This window comes from Rhinolophus sinicus, chromosome 1, assembly GCF_057876585.1.
Source record: "Rhinolophus sinicus isolate RSI-liver-muscle chromosome 1, RSI-T2T, whole genome shotgun sequence".
Classification (NCBI taxonomy): Eukaryota; Metazoa; Chordata; class Mammalia; order Chiroptera; family Rhinolophidae; genus Rhinolophus; species Rhinolophus sinicus.
Genome location: NC_142501.1, coordinates 174,763,591 through 174,779,842, shown reverse-complemented (window position 1 = coordinate 174,779,842; position 16,252 = coordinate 174,763,591). Strand labels below are relative to the sequence as shown.

At 33.6% G+C, this 16,252-nt stretch overlaps 1 protein-coding gene across 18 annotated transcripts in view; it reads right to left on the bottom strand.

Annotated features, from left to right (window-relative positions):
• Positions 1 to 16,252, bottom strand: part of PDLIM5 (PDZ and LIM domain 5) — a 189,157-nt gene that overhangs the window by 71,302 nt on the left and 101,603 nt on the right. For 5 of the 18 annotated variants that reach the window (XM_074323330.2, XM_074323337.2, XM_074323354.2 and 2 more), the window contains exons 4-6: positions 10,119 to 10,161; positions 8,031 to 8,449; positions 1,234 to 1,248 (exon numbers count right to left, since the gene is read on the bottom strand). In XM_074323330.2, coding sequence (XP_074179431.2) covers positions 1,234 to 1,248; positions 8,031 to 8,449; positions 10,119 to 10,161 — 477 coding nt within the window. Of the gene's footprint in view, positions 1 to 1,233; positions 1,249 to 4,898; positions 4,916 to 8,030; positions 8,450 to 10,118; positions 10,162 to 16,252 lie in introns of all 18 variants that reach the window. The other 13 variants (XM_019741097.3, XM_019741091.3, XM_074323390.2 and 10 more) reach the window with 4 other exon arrangements.

Genomic DNA, 16,252 nt, shown 5'->3' with positions numbered 1-16,252 from the left:
CACTCAGTGTGTGTTTTGTGCAAGTCCTTTAATTTCTCCAAGTGTAGATTTTTCACATCTGAGAAGTGGGGATTTCATCTACCTAATGGGTTGTTTTGAGTAATAAGATAGATAATTTATGTAAAGTGTTTCCACAGTACCTAATACATAGTAATGATTTTATAATTTTTTTTGTGATTACTAGAAAAAGTATTTGCCATGCATGTTCTCATTTTGCCACACAAAATCAGTAATACCTGTTATTATAATTTATGGTAAAATTTTAATATTCCAGAAGTGAAATATCTAAAAGATCTTTTATGAATATTGAACAAAATCTAATCCTTTTAAAATAAACAAAAATTTTAAAAATTAGAAAATAGGCATAGATTACTTTACAAACACACTGTCTTTGGCAGGTATAAATTCCTAAACAGACAATACTTTAACTTATGTTAATTACTTGAAAAAAATTATGTTAGCTACTAACCTTATAGTTTAAATTTCTCTATTATGAATGAGTGTTGTTTACTCTTACAATGATGCCAATTTCAGGTATAAGACTATTTTATCACGTATAAAAAAGATCTGGTCTATAAAAGCACAAAACAACAGTGTCTAATTAAGACACTAAGAATAGTAAAACCATACCACTTAAGAATATTTCTGAGCTACGACACACTTGCAAAAAGTATAGTACACCTTGGGCTCTCTGTGACATTCACCACAACAAAAGTCTTACGTTAAGCGATAGGAAGTTTCAAAACATTTACTTAGTGTTCTCTAGCTCTGAAACTAGACTCTGATGGCAATGATTAAAGAAGTGATTTTATTTTTAAAAATGTATTTGGGATAGAATATAAACTTAACCATAGAGAACAAATAATTTATTTCAAAATACATTCAAAATTAGCAAGTTTATACAAAAAAAAAAAAAAAAAAAAAAAACTAAACAAGGGAGGCCCAAACTGCATCTAACTGTGGTATACATTGTCTGTAATACTTAACTATCTCCCTAAGGTTTAGCTTATTAAGTTTTTCCACTGCAGAAGTGTGTTTTAAACATACCCACTGATTCGTATGAAGTTCTCTAGCATGAAAAATATGTTTTCTGGGCTCCTTAACATATTTGAAAATTCTTGCAATAAGAAGATACTAACAAAATTTGCTGATGGTGTTAAGTTGAAAAAAGATGGAAAGTTACAGAGAGACAATGATGAAAATTATACAAGTAACCACTGATTAGGTACTTACGTGGTGCCAGGGTTACTGAAGAAAGAATAATACACACACACAAAAAAAGATGTGATAAAGCAGAGAAGACATTGATGTTCCCAGGATGATGAAAACAGACAAAGATGAAGCCAAAAAAAGAAAAAAAAAATGAAATAAGGAAATTGAAAACAATGAATTTACATGAAGCTGTTACACAAACATCATGCTTCAAAATAATCATGTAAACACAGACAAATAAAATGAACAAGTGTTAGTCAAAATTCTGTTACACGGTTATTATTTGGACACCAATTTCATTTACGTTTTTGTTTGTTTCCAAAAACACTGAAAAATATTTTATATGTTCATGCCAGTTCAAGTCTCAAGTTACTAATGCCAAGAAAAAGCCTCTATTTTTAAAAGTTTTCTAGGTTTTTATAAAATTTATTTTAGCATGAATCTAAATTCATATCATGTTCCTAACAAAAGGTAGAGGATAATTAGATATAAGATGTAGAAGCAGATTGTTTTAGAATCACCTTTAAAATCAGAGCAGACTAAGACTCTCAGATAATGCAAGTGGTACATAGTGATCTTCTCACATAAAGTATCCTGAATCATATATTATAAAGGAATGATACACTGTTTGAAAATTGTCTAATTTTTTAAAATGTAGTAGTTATGATGAAAATATAGGCAGCACAGAGGGTCATAAATAATGGGCTATCATTCAGTTTTCATCCTCTCCCCTGTCCATCATTACCATCATCCTCATCCACAAGCAAATCTCAGGAAGTTTGGAACTCATTTGCATGAACTCCATAGTTCTATATTACCAGCAATCTAATTATTACCCTGAAAGGCATGCCTGATATGATATAGTAAAGGAACTAGGTTAATAACATCTGAAGAGGGAAAACCTCAAAACATAACTCACTCACCTAGCCTACTAAGTAGGGAATCATTTTAAAAAATACAATTGACCGTTGAACAATGTGGGGGTTAAGGGTGCTGACCCTGTGCAGTCGAAAATCTGCGTTATAACTTTTGACTCCCCCCCAAACTGTGCTGTTCCTGGGTACTGGCCGGGGATTGGTCCCAGGACCCGCTCAGGCATCAAACTCCACGGATGCTCAAGTTCCTCATATAAAATGGCGGACAACAACACATACAGTCACCCCTCTGCATCTGTGGATTCCCAACCACAGATCGGAAATACTGTTTTCAATCTGTGGTTGGCTGAATCCACGGATGCGAAACTCAGGGATAGAGAGAGCTGATGGTATGCTTATTGAAAAAAATTCTGCATGTAAGTAGACCTGTGCAGTTCAAACCTGTGCTGTTCAAGGGTCAACTGCATATTTGCATTCCATTAAGGACAGAGAAGACTAAAGTATAAACACACTGTTGAATCAATCCTTTGGCAATAAGTTTAATGAGTAACTAATAATTCATTACAAACATAGTGAGAAACACTGCCTTGGCCAGTTTTAATAATACCACTGTGCAGTGTAGCTATATTTCCAATTATCAAAGTCAGTTTCTTAAACTCAACAGAGGGCTGAGTTTCACTGAATGGGGATGGACGAAGGAGTGAGTGAGTTGACCTCAATAGTTTGCCAGTCTTCATTCCTCTCTAGCCACAATATAAAGCATTCCCTCCTCAGCCTTGCTCTTTAAGCAGTAGGGAAATAGTTTTTCAAAATAACCTCCCCTGAACGTAATAGAATTTTAGATATATATTTAAACATTATAAACTTTCGGGAAAACGTTTTATGTCAACATGAAGTGGGGAGGGGGTTCTATGGTGTGGTGAGGTGCAGCAAATGGAGGGCTGATTGGTTTCGATGTAAAGATGACAATTTGAATATGCCAAATATTTTCATGCATTTTAAAAAATGTGCCCAAGTGAGCCCATTATACCCCACAATGGCATTTGTGCCAATGCAACAGTTAGATGACGTGGCTTGTTACCCAGGATATGCTGACCACTTCCCCTCTGCCCTGGGCAAGTTGCAATCTACAGAAAGAAGCTTCTTTTCCCCAACAGTGAAATGGATTACAATTTCTTTGTCTTTCAGACTTCTTGCAAGGGTATATGTCTACCATATTTATTTGAAGGCCCTCTGAGAACTATACAAATACGTGTTTGTTGTTAGGACAGATCCCTAAACTACTCAAAAAACAAAAACAAAAAAAAGTACTATCAAACCCAACAGTAGTTTATGCACATTATGTATTCAAATAGCCTCCATTCACTCAGTTTATCCTCAAGTCTATAATTATTAAAAACAAATATGAATTTGAAATAACAGAAGTAAGCCCGGGTCACAAAGAAGTGATCCAGAGGAACGCACATCAAAATTTGACTTCAAAAAAATCTAGGCGCCAATCTTAGCTCTATCACTGACAAAATTTGTGACTTGAATTAACTAAGTAACCTCTCAGCATTCAGTTTAAATGAGAATTAAATTGCAAAATGTATTTAGAAACACCTAATACAATGCACAATAATACCTAACAAATTAATCTGAATCTTAATTTAAATATATATAATATATATATTTAATTTAAATATATATATATAAATATATATATATATATATATATATATATATATATATATATATATGAATGTTCAAATTCATTTTTGAACATCACTGAAATGTTCACATTCATTTTTCTAAGTCCCATTTTTCCCCCTTTACAAGTCAACCATTTGTCACATGGAATCTAATAAGTAGTCAAAGCTTTGTATATAAGAATTTAACTTTAAATAGACAAATCAGAGTTTGGGATTTTCACTAGTACTTTGGTGTGCAATATTCCTAATGTGTATATAACATAAAACTATTCCATTAGTGAGACCACATCAGCCACACTGAGTAAAGGTGCTCTAATAATTCAACAGTTAACTCTCTTGAATGTGTCTAAGATAGATATTCCGTACTTCCAATTCTACTCTATAGTGTATTGATAAAGAAATTTCAGCACAAGCTCAGAATAATCACAAGTTAATTAACAGAAAATTATTTCAAATTCTTATCTAATGTGATTTTTATCTATTTGTAAAGCTAGTCATCACCAGCCAATTTACTGTCAATACCAACAAATACAAAAGTGAGGTTTTAGAGTTACACCACAGTGATTTCCAATGTCTATTCCAACCTCCTGTGATGTTTCGTAAATTGGTAATCATCTCTCTTAACTAATTTCAAAGGTATATAGACTATCAATCATCCAGTGACACACAAATGCACAGAGAGGTCTAAACCTTCAGCAACATTGAAAAATCAAAAAGCTTCTCAGAGACCTTACCTGGGAAACACTTGTATTTTTTACATGAATTTGGAAATCAACTCAGTTTCATATATGCCAATCACTAGTGGTATATGTTTACATCTTGATCTTCTAACAGTCTAAACTGAATCACATTACATTCCGCCAAGCATTACCTTTTAAACCATTACACAGCAAACCCCACATGTATTTCATAACAAAAGTTAAATACTAATATTTATTACCATAAAGCAATTCACCACCACATAGCAATGCAAACCAAACTTATGGAAAATACAAAATGTGGTTATTCTAAAATATGGCTGTGTTGCAAAATTTAATTTAATTTTGCAATAATCGGGCATTCATGCTGTTTACTCATATATAATTCACCATATTTCCTCTCCAGTAATGTGGATACTAACTTTTTCACTTGTGTTTTCTGCAAAGAGAAGAGCATTTAAAAATATTACTACCATATCATTATGTTTTATATCTTCCAAGGCCAAGTTCTTCAAAATACCACATAGGAACTGTTAGAAAAAACTGCAGTCCAAAGAAACTGAAATTAATAGACGATACATGAAAGACTTACCTCTTGAAAGCAGTGGCACATTATAATGCAAGGGTATATGGAAAGGGAAACGGTAAATCACTTAAAATACTTGAGGCAAAATAGCTTCTCTCCTAGTTTGGAGTATAAAGTCCACCTCTGCTCTAAGTAGAGTTAGGAGAGTGCTAAAAAAGCAACAAGCCAAGACCAATACTTTTCCTATGTAGAAGTTTAAAAATTTCTTGAAGTGCCTTGTTCATTATTTACAAGGAGCAGGAATGCTTACTGTGTTTCCCCGAAAATAAGACCTAGCCGGACCATCAGCTCTAATGTGTCTTTTGGAGCAAAAAATAATATAAGACCCGGCCTTATTTTAATATAAGACCCAGTCTTATATAATAATATAATATAATATAATACCAGGTCTTACATTAATTCCTGGGCCTTATTTTCAGGGAAACACGGTACAACATATTATTGAGAAATTTTCTGAAAATATCAACATAATTATAGATTTCACACTTTTAGATAGGATGAGTAACTATTTCTCAGTAATTATACACAATTAAGAAGCAGTTCTTTTGTCTTATGTTTATTAATCCTATATACATTTGGGTGGGATGTCTATCAAATTGGTAAATTATCTAGTTACTTTAAATCACTTAAAACCTAAGTCTTCTTGCTTTGAGGAAAAAGATCACGTATGCATTTAACTTTAGATTCTTCTGAACTCTTAAATTTTTGGTCACTGGCATATATTATTTTTAAAATAAAAAGTCATTAATAGACAGTTAACTCTCAGCTTTGAAAAGAGTTCTGTTGCAGGTATTTTGTAACATTATAAAAATATGGGAAGTTTAAGATGACATTATTAGTAAAAAGCCTGACAGTGATTTCAGAAAAAAGTTTGGCACCTGAGGCAGGAAATGCATTGACCAATATCACAAAACACCTATTCTTCAAAATGACACATCATGGACAAGTGAATGTGTGATTTATTTATCATTTCTCTAATCTAAATGTAGTAAGAGAAAGGGCACTGCAAATTTTAGACTGTCACAGACATCTCACTTTGTTTTCAGAGTAACCAAGTTTTCATTGTCCTAACATCTGGACATTTGAAATCAAGCCAGTTTTGAATATACCCAGTGTGCAGATGCAAAGCAGTAACATGCTTGTTAATGATGCAAAGTACGTAATAATCCCTTTTCTCCTGAATCTTGCACAGTGCTGGACACAGGGCATGTACTCAGTAATCACATGGCGACTGACTAAGAAACTATCAGAAAGGCCCTCTAACGACACCACTGCCTACAGTTTTGGTTTGAAAATATTAAGCTTTAAATCATTTGAAGCGTAATCAGCAAAGCTGTACGTATAAAAGCCAAAATTTAAGCTAGGTATTTTCAACTGTTTTAAATGTAGTACTTTTCCATAACTTCAATGTGGTTTTAGCTCTCCAATTTTCCATTAAGAAGACTTTCATAATAAATTTTTAAGAAGTGGTAGGTAGTAAGGAGAAGAGTTCAGCTCAAACACTTCCTTCAATGGACTTTTTTCTATTGAACCTGAAATGTAGTAAGCATAGTAAACTTCTGCTTTTAGTTTTCTGTGGGGGTAGCATTTCACAGGCAGCATCTGTCTTTTCAGAATATCTACTTTGATTACTCTAAAATCTATTGTTTTAAAACAGACATACAAAACAAACAAACAAACACACCTCAATACTACATACTATTTCTCTTCCTCACATGACACTAATTTTCCTCAATACATACATCAGAACTTTAAAAAGTCACCCAAAACCACAAAACCTTATGTGGAGCCCAGTAGCTGTTCTTCCAAACCTCCTGCTCTCTTTCTCTCAGCAGCAGCCTGGAACCCTGCCATCCTCTTTTTCAAAACCCCAAAGTTGCCATGGCAGCAGTGCTACTGAAAGTACAGTCCCTTCATTACGCGAATTAACATTCGGAAGGGATTATCTCAGAAAGAACCTATCCACACAATTATTTTAATTATATTTCCCTGGGAACTGGCATTGGTAAAAACCATCACACATGCAGATTATTTCCCTTTCCCTTCCTTTTAAAGTACATTTTTCTCTAAATGAATCTGATCAAAATGAGTTTACAAAAATGACTTTAGTTTGAAGTATGATCAATGAATTTAAAAAATAAATAAATAAAATGACCATCTATAAATGAAGGCTGCTGAAAATAGACTTCAACCATTTTTTAAAAATGTACCCCAAAAGGGAAAAATTATAAGGAATAGATTTTCAAAAACTCCTGCTAAAATTACATATTTAGTGTCCATTGCTTTAAATCCATTCACTTTAGGAAAATCTTTGGAATGAAAACATTCTCTAATTTGCTTCTGAGGTTTTCAAGCATCCCTTGATGTTGCTGTTCTGTCATTACTGTTTGTTTTTAAACACTAAATTCTAGTTTAAGCTTATCTGAAAAGAATGTTGCTAGCTATCTGACCTAAGCTAATGCATCAGAGACATGAGTCAAAACTAAATTTGTCTTCTGTCTTTTTAAGACTAATTCCTAGAAAAAAGCTTCTTACAAACTCCTTATTTCCTCCCTCCTTAGGATGCAATACATAAGCTGAAACAACTGTAACCACTCTGTTTAAACTTTTGGTGGTTAATGAAAGGATGGAAAGATTGAGAAAGAAGGATTCAAGATTTGCCTTGCATTGTAAGTGCCAGCTGCTCCATGTTGTGCCAGGACTTGGAAAAAAAAGAGTTACAGAGTACATCACATGGTTCATAACGTGTCAAAACGCAAAATTAGCTTTTGATGAACCTACAATTGCCTTGTAGAAAGTACTGTATGTATGTAATATAAAGCTACAAGTTAATGAAGCAAAGAAAACTTCATCTCCCTTCCCTCAAAGGACAGCTGATGGGGCAGGGGGGATTTAGATTATGGTGTTTCCTGGAAATTGCCTGAAAAAAGAGTTTTGATGAGAGCAGAAAGCACCCTTGGCCACCTACCCATTTTGCTGTTTACTGTCACCCTGGGATCCTCTTCTCTGTCCCTCTGCTAGCTCCTGAGCAGTCTCGGAACACAGGCTGGTGACTGTGGGCTGCCGTGGGACAGTAACCGCGGGTTTACCAGCGCTCAGAGCAGGTGAACGCTGGTCAGCACTAAGATGGGAATTAGCATGCAGTCCAGATGCAGCGAATGGGGGAAGAGTGACAGCAGCCGTGGGTGGAGGGGAAGCATGTGATGAAGTGGTCGCGTGGGCAGGGGTGAAGGCAGACGACGGTGATGGGATGGATGTGACTTTGGGTGATGACACAGAACCAAAGGGCCGTGGTGCCTTATTGTAAGCCATGTTGGTTGTGGAAGTGACTTTGGATACAGCAGGAGATGTAATGGGCACAGGTTTAACTACTTCTTTAGGTTCTCCCTACATGAAATAAAAATAAACATACACAAAAACACACCAAATACATGCAAAATAGGTTCACTGAAAAGAACACACAGCTAGTTTTTAAAAAGACAAACACAATCATGTTAGCAGCCCAAACTTTACATGGTTTCAGATAAAAACAATGAGTTGATACAGCATAACATGCATGCTAACTGTTCTCAACATGCATAATACAGATGCACACACTGTATATTTTATAAAAATGAAAGGAGTTTCAAAATATTTAGGAGACAGAGCACAAAAGCTATCAAAAAGCCTAAAGGCCATCATAAGTGTCAATTTAGACATATTCTAAAGGAAAAAATTTTAAATACCCCATAATAAATAATACATTGCCAACCAAAATGTTTATTTTAAAATATCCAGAGTCTCAAGTATAATTCCATCTTTCAAGTAAGTTTTATTACTCTCCAGTGTATAATTATTTGATTTATGAAGAAACAGCCACCCATTTCTAACGCTTCAATGTAAAAAAAAAAAAAAAAAAAAAAGGAATAAGATCATTTTCATCTAATTTGGAAATGTGCCCACTCTAATTATTTTGAATCAAGAAACTGTGTTTAAAAAAAAAACAACAAAAAAATCAATCATTTTCCATTCCTGTAATCTACCACTTTCTCTCTCTGGAATGTTTTGAGATATCATTTAGGGAATAAAAAGGAGTAAAATTCTTTCCCTTTTCCAGATAAAATATTTAATAGTTTTATGTGGGGAAAAAAAAATTATCTTAGATGTTTCTTCACTGCTATCAGCCAAAGAAAAAGATAACTAGTAAGAAAAATCAATTCCTCCTAAAATTAACAGAATTTGTTAATTTAAAAAATTTTAAATTCCTATTCCAAAACAAGTGTAAAGTTTAAGAAAAAAAGCAAAACAGGGTAAGCGTCTATGACTTTCAAGAAGAAATCCCTACTCACCCCACCATGCCAAAAGAAAAAACAATTAACAATTTTTAAAAAGCATACAATGGTAGCTCTATTACATTCATAGATACCTAAGAAAATAAAGGTAATCTACATTAGTCTTATAAAAATAATAAAGCCACCTGAAGGGAAGGGAAGTAACTTTAATGTCTCAGCAAATCAATGTAAGTAATTAAATGGAAAGGCACAAATAAAATTAAGGAGAAAACTCCCCAAAGCATCAACCAGATGTATATGAATAATGGTTTAGGACAATTTGAGGGTATATATGAAAAAAGAAAGACACTTGCCAATAACCTAATCCAAGAATACTCTGAAAATGTAATTTAAAACTTATTACTATCACTAATAAAATGCTATTAAAGACTTACTGTATATTCATTCATTTTCAGTAATCACTTATTTATTCTCTTTAGTATATGTGAATAAAGATAGGTAAATTAAAAGTGAAGGTAAGAAATTTGGGCATAAGTTATTGATAATATATGACAATGGAATAATGCTTATACCTATATTTAATAGAATAATATAGGTATAATTACAGATGGTAATCCTATATGTGTTGATTTCCATTTTCCCATGTCATTTTTAAAGGAAAAGAACTAAGGAAAATTATACTGAAACTATAAATTGTCAGTATGGTCTGAGACAGGAATGGAAATTACAGGAATTCAGGAGGGACTATCAAATGTTATCCTAGTGATACTAGATTAGAAACACACCTTTTGAACAGGAACTGGCTCAGGCTTGGATGTAGCAGATGCTCTGTGGGGGGGGGGGGGGGAGAAAAGAAGGGAAAAAAACATGAATTTTTACACACTTGCAAACTTATTAATGTAATTTTAATTATTATGTATCTAAATCTTATTATACATGCTAAACCTTAATATATGCTAAATCACCAGAATTTATAGTTCCACAATTCATAGTTTTGACTATTTACAATCTACTAATTCCTTCATGTAACTCAAAATGCTGGAACATCCAATCCCTTTACACACGAGGTATTTATTAGTTCTCTACACATTCAAATAAGGAAAGGCAAACACCAATCCTGTTTGCTAATGAACTCACGTTTAATCTTTAAATTAAGGCTTTTCCAAATCGAAAGGGATAAACAAACATGTCTTTCTGCTCCTTAAGTGGTTCCTGAAACATCTCATCTGAATCTCTGTTGCCAATAGTATCTGCTTTTTCTCCTAACATCCATGAATATGTCCATAAGAAATTGGGTCTCTTTGAGAAGATACTGAATAAATTCTGGTTGAATTGGGTCACCAAATGAGTATTTATTTTGTATTCATAGTCTTAAACGTTTATGCAAGTTAATTTATTTGTTATGCTAAAATTAAACTGTAAATTCTTCCCTTAGACTATCATTTCAGTGAAGGTGAGGATCCCGTCCTATTTGAGTCTGTGTATCAGCACTGTGCCTGGCCTGTAACAGGTCATCAGTAAGGAGTGTGGAAAGGAGAGAACAAGGAAAGGACAGAATTCAATGCATAGAACTTGACTATTTAGAAATTCAAATTAATTATTTTTAAAATATGCTTTTGTTTTATTTCTGTCCCTTTGGTTAGTGTGGACTAATAGTGACAATAATTGATTTAGAGCAATTATCTCACACAATCATGACAAATAAAGTGGCAATTATCATTATCCCCATTTTTCAGATGAACTTCCAAGTTAGAGTAAATAAATTACTTACTAGGACAGAGTTAAGGCCAACAGTTCCTATATATTACAATATATTGGTCATAGCCAAGGATAGTAAGTAAATGACTGGGAAAGTTTCTAATGACTTAAAGGTTATTTACCCAGCATTAGGTACATGTTATATTTAATAATGCCAGAAGCAGTTTGACTCCTCTTATATCACACAAGCCTGAGTGAGGGTAAGACATCAAGTGCAGAATTTAAGAAATGCAACCATTATAGGTAAATAATGTGAAAATTGTAAACTACAAACCATGAAATTGCTTTACTTAAAGAGATAACAGATCACCAAGAGAAGGTGCAAGCACAGGGTATTTGGTCTCTATGAGCATGAACTCCAGATAACATTTTTAGCAGCAACTGCATTTTCTAATAACTAATTTGGTTAGCTAGGGCAAGCACTGACAGAATAATTGGCTAACCTAACGAGAGGCCATAATGGATGCGAACATTTGGTTACTGCTATACAAAATTATACTCCGCAGTTGCATAACTTTCCATGTGTACTCTCAAACAGACTTTCCATTTGTACTCTCAAATTTCTCTTTTATCTTACAGGGTTATTATAACAAGCAAAGAAAGCAAGTTCAAGTACACAACACTGAAATTTTCCTTTCATTGAAATTTCACAATAAGATGAAATTGCAAAGGATCTGTGTATTAAAACCACCCAAGACATTATTTACTGACAGTGTGCCATAATACGGAGAAGGGTATTACAGAGATGTCCTCTTTCATCTGGACACTTAAAGGTGCATGAAGCTCTTCTCACAACATAAAAACAATTTATAAAGAAGAACATGATGTTTAACAGTCACTAGGTTTCCAAACAGAATAAAATGCATATGTCCTATGTCTATGAAAACAAACCCCTTAGTTTTTTTCTAGATGTTTGTTCTTATTTAAACCGTGGGTTTTATTCTTACTTAAACAGTTCTTATTAGCAATAAAAATAACAGCAAAAGCCCACAGAGTGGTTAGTTTTCATTAACTTTGTAGTTCAACCTCTTATTTTGTTGAAAAAAGCATAGAATAATAAATAATGCGTCCTTGAATACTTTATGGTTTGAAAGTTCTACAAAACTACTGCTTGAAATTTTAAATTCACACAAAAAATTTCTTAATCTGAAACTTGAATCTGTTCGCCTGCTTGGCTTCTGACAAGGTCGCACAAGTGCAGTGACATGAACTAAGACAAGCAGAAAAAAAAGCAGCAACATGCCCTCAAACCCCAGGACTGAGTCCATTACACATTAAAAACACAAACAATTTATAGGGGAAAAGTAGAGTGGCTCATAACTAAATGTCAAATAAAATAGTTGACAGTAGATGCAATAAAAATTAGCTCTGTTGGTTTAAATATTTAAATAACCACCAAATGAGTCATAGAATCATTGAAACTTAGAAGGTTTCTTAGAGTTACTTTATCACATGCCTATACGGTATTCATCTGATGTCTGAATATTTACAGGTGCTCACAATTTAAGTCATGTAATTTTTTAATGCTTCTGTTTAAAATAGCCTTCATTTTTGTGCATTACTTTGCTTTTTTGGAGTAAACAGAAGTCAACATTAAAAATGCTTTTTTGGAGTAAACAGAAGTCTACATTAAAAATATTTGGAAAAACATTTTAAACACACAGTATATAAACATAAAATCTACAACCTGCATTAATTACATTTTAAAAGACCATGTAGACTTACGCAGTAGCCTACATAAACCTTATATTCAAATGTAGTTACATACTGTTATGACACAAACTGATGTGGTTCGGGAAATTTACAAAACATGACAAATGAAATATGCAAAATTAATAAATAGCAATAACACTATTTTTTTAAATCAAACTTTACTAGTTATCACAGAATAATAAAAAGATCATCTTTTACTTTCAAATGTGTAAAAACTTTTTTTAATGTTAATACATATGCTTGTGAGAACATTCTGTACATTTCTGGGAGAGCTATGCATCATTAACATTCTTTTGGAAAATAATTTGGCATTTATTTATAAAAAGCCTTGATATGTTAATCAATTTCTGGGAATCTATCATAGGGAAATTATGTGAAATATGGAAAAGACTTTACATGTAAAGATATTTGTTCCTTATAATGTAGCTTATAATAGTGAAAAATCGGAAACCGATTAAACATACAATGAGAAAATGGTTAACTGTAATATGATGACCCAGTATGCAATGATTAGAATCATTCTTAGAAAGATTTCTGAATCACATGGTAACATGCTTACTTTATCATGTCAAGTGAAAAAAGGAAAATATAAAAGCTAATACAGTATGATTAGTACATAGAAAAAAAGTGGATGGAAACATCCACATTTTAATAGAAGCTCCCTATGAATAATATTTGTTTTTTCTCTTATGGGTCTGTTTTCTGTATTTTATATAACATACCTGTGCTACTTTTTATAAGTAACACTATTTCTCAAAGCACACGGAAAAGTACTTTGCAAAACATGAAACAAACAAACAAAAAAATGTTCTATTATCAAAGATATATGGAAGCCTTGAAGTTAAAGTTACATAAGCATCTCACCACAGGACTTCTCAGAGCCTTTGAATGCCTACAGAAGAAAATACTGTGCACTGTTGTCCACACATGTGAAGTATGGAATACTCATTTATTTTGAATATTCACTGATTTAGAAAACTCTTTTCAAGACTGGAGACAGGAAGGGGGAAAACCCTCTGGGAAATGCTATTTTAAAGAAAGTAAATCTCTGTAAGTCTAAAGTGTTTACTTAAGTCTCCTACACATGGCTAAAATTAAGGGGAATAAATATTACAATCCATAAAGTCCTCAAAACCTTTAGTTATACAGAGGATGGTTCTTACCAAACTAGTGCTTTCTTGAACTTTGTTTAATAAATTACCCAAGGACTATGAGCGTAATTTCATCAATGTATATATTTCTTATAGTCCCTGAGGAGAAAATCCTAACAGATGAATAAGGATACCTATTTCTCAAATTTTTGTAGTTGTCTTTCTTGTTTTTAAGAAAAATATTCTATTGAGCATCTGCTCCTTTACTTCAGAAATGTCATAAAGTACTTAAATGTGAATAATTTTGTGAAGACTTTTAAATAAAGTTTTAAAAACTGAGGTATAATTACTAAAAAATATTCCTACATTTCTCTTTTCAAATCCTGGGAAACGGGATAATACAACTTCCTTTCAACCACAGTGATCATCACAGGTCACTATTGTGTGGTGTGTGATCCTGGCAATGGCTTAGTGCCATGGGCTAAACAATTTGCTTATTGTTCTCTCTTCCCTTAGTGCGAAGCCACTGGACAGGAGCAGGCCGTGATGGTGAGAGCCTAGTGCCTTGGCCCAGTACTAGTCTCAGCTCACGGAATCCTGAGAACAATGCTGTCAGTGTGGCTAGAACAATCTATTTGGAAAGTTGACTGATTTTTATAAGAGCAGTATCCAAAATAAAAATCCCTGATGCATTATAGCCAGTTTCACATCTTCTGACTGAAAAGTTGAAAGGAATTCTAAATTATAATAGATCGTATTAAAAACTAGAATTGGGATGCCCTGGGTAGACTAATACATAGGAAACATAATGACATAAATCAGCTCTATCAAGGACAAGATTCAAAGGAATCAATCAAAACGACATCTGAGGAAAATGGTGTTATATTAATGGTGTTATATTTAAGTTATATTCTTCACTAATCAATGCATTTTCTAAAACTGCATTATAAAAATAAGTTTTAGTTATTAATAAAGTAGACAATGAAAGTTCACATTAGTGTTTAAGAATGAGTAATTAAACAACAAAACTAGACTGATAAAGATTATTCACATTATTCATTATGTGTTGGCAACTCCTTCAACCATATCTAATATACTTAACTCATAAACAATCATACAGAAAAGAGGGCGATTTTTAGTTCATCTTCTGTGAGATGAGCTCTATCTAAGTTTCCCACAGCATGGCCATCTTTGGGCTCAGTGACCTCAGGACCCATAAACACTAGGGTAGATCATTAATCACTTTAATTGCAAAGTTGTCAATTTGCAATAACAAAGCAACTCCAGAGGGAAAAAAAGTGAGCACTCAAGTGTGCAAAGGGATGTCTCTTTAAATTTCCCCATATTTTATTGTACTTCCAGTCAGTCTACTTTTCTAAAAACTGAAACCTTAGACATTTAAACCACTTTTGGCAAAGTATCAGTGGTTTTTTTCCTAAATAACTTGAGAATATGTAAAGATTACATTTGCTAGAAACAAAAGTACAAAATAGTTATATATCAGCATATTGTAGCACCGTTTAGTTTAAAAAAGATTGTACTCACCACCTACGCATGCAGTCATACCCACAGTCTCACTTTTCTCTCATTCTTTACTTCTTCTCTATCTTACAGTGGGAACTAATAAATTACATGTTTTCCACTAGAGAGAACAATAACCCAAAGCTGGGCAGACTTTGAAGAGCGGGAGAAAGAAGGTCAGGAAACAGAAGAGAATTCCTCTAGTCCACCTGAGTACCCTCTCTGCTTGGGGTTATCTTAAAATTGAGCTTGGCTCTGAAAAATCCAGAACTGGCAGTTACCACTTGGCAATTACTTCCCTTGGTAGGGTGAGGGCTTCTGTTGTAAAGATCCTTTTCAGGTGGTCATAGCAGTTGACGGGGTTTGAGAAGAAATTTTCACCAACCAGTTCTAAATCAAGCCAGAGAGGGAGAGAAGGAGGGAGGGAGGAAGACGGCACTTGTATGAGCTTCCCTAATCCACAGGTTACAGGATTTTCAAAGGGGGGGGGGGGGCAGAGGGGAGGAGGGACAGTAGATGAGGGAGCATTAGGCTAAATTTAAAATGATAAAATATTCCCCATTATACAAATAATGACAGCATCACTGTCAGCATTACAGCTACCATTTTGGGGGGTCTTACTAGAGGTCAACACTGAATTAAAGGCCTTATATACAATATATCACTTAAGTTTCAGAAATAAAGCCTAGAAATGTTAAATAACTTGGACCAGTAAAAAGTTTAACACCAATGTCTACATTATCTTCCCTCTAATATATCCATCTCACCCAACAGGAGCCAGCGAATTAACAAATATTCCTTCCTCCCATGATACGCTGCTTTATTTTCTGTGGTTG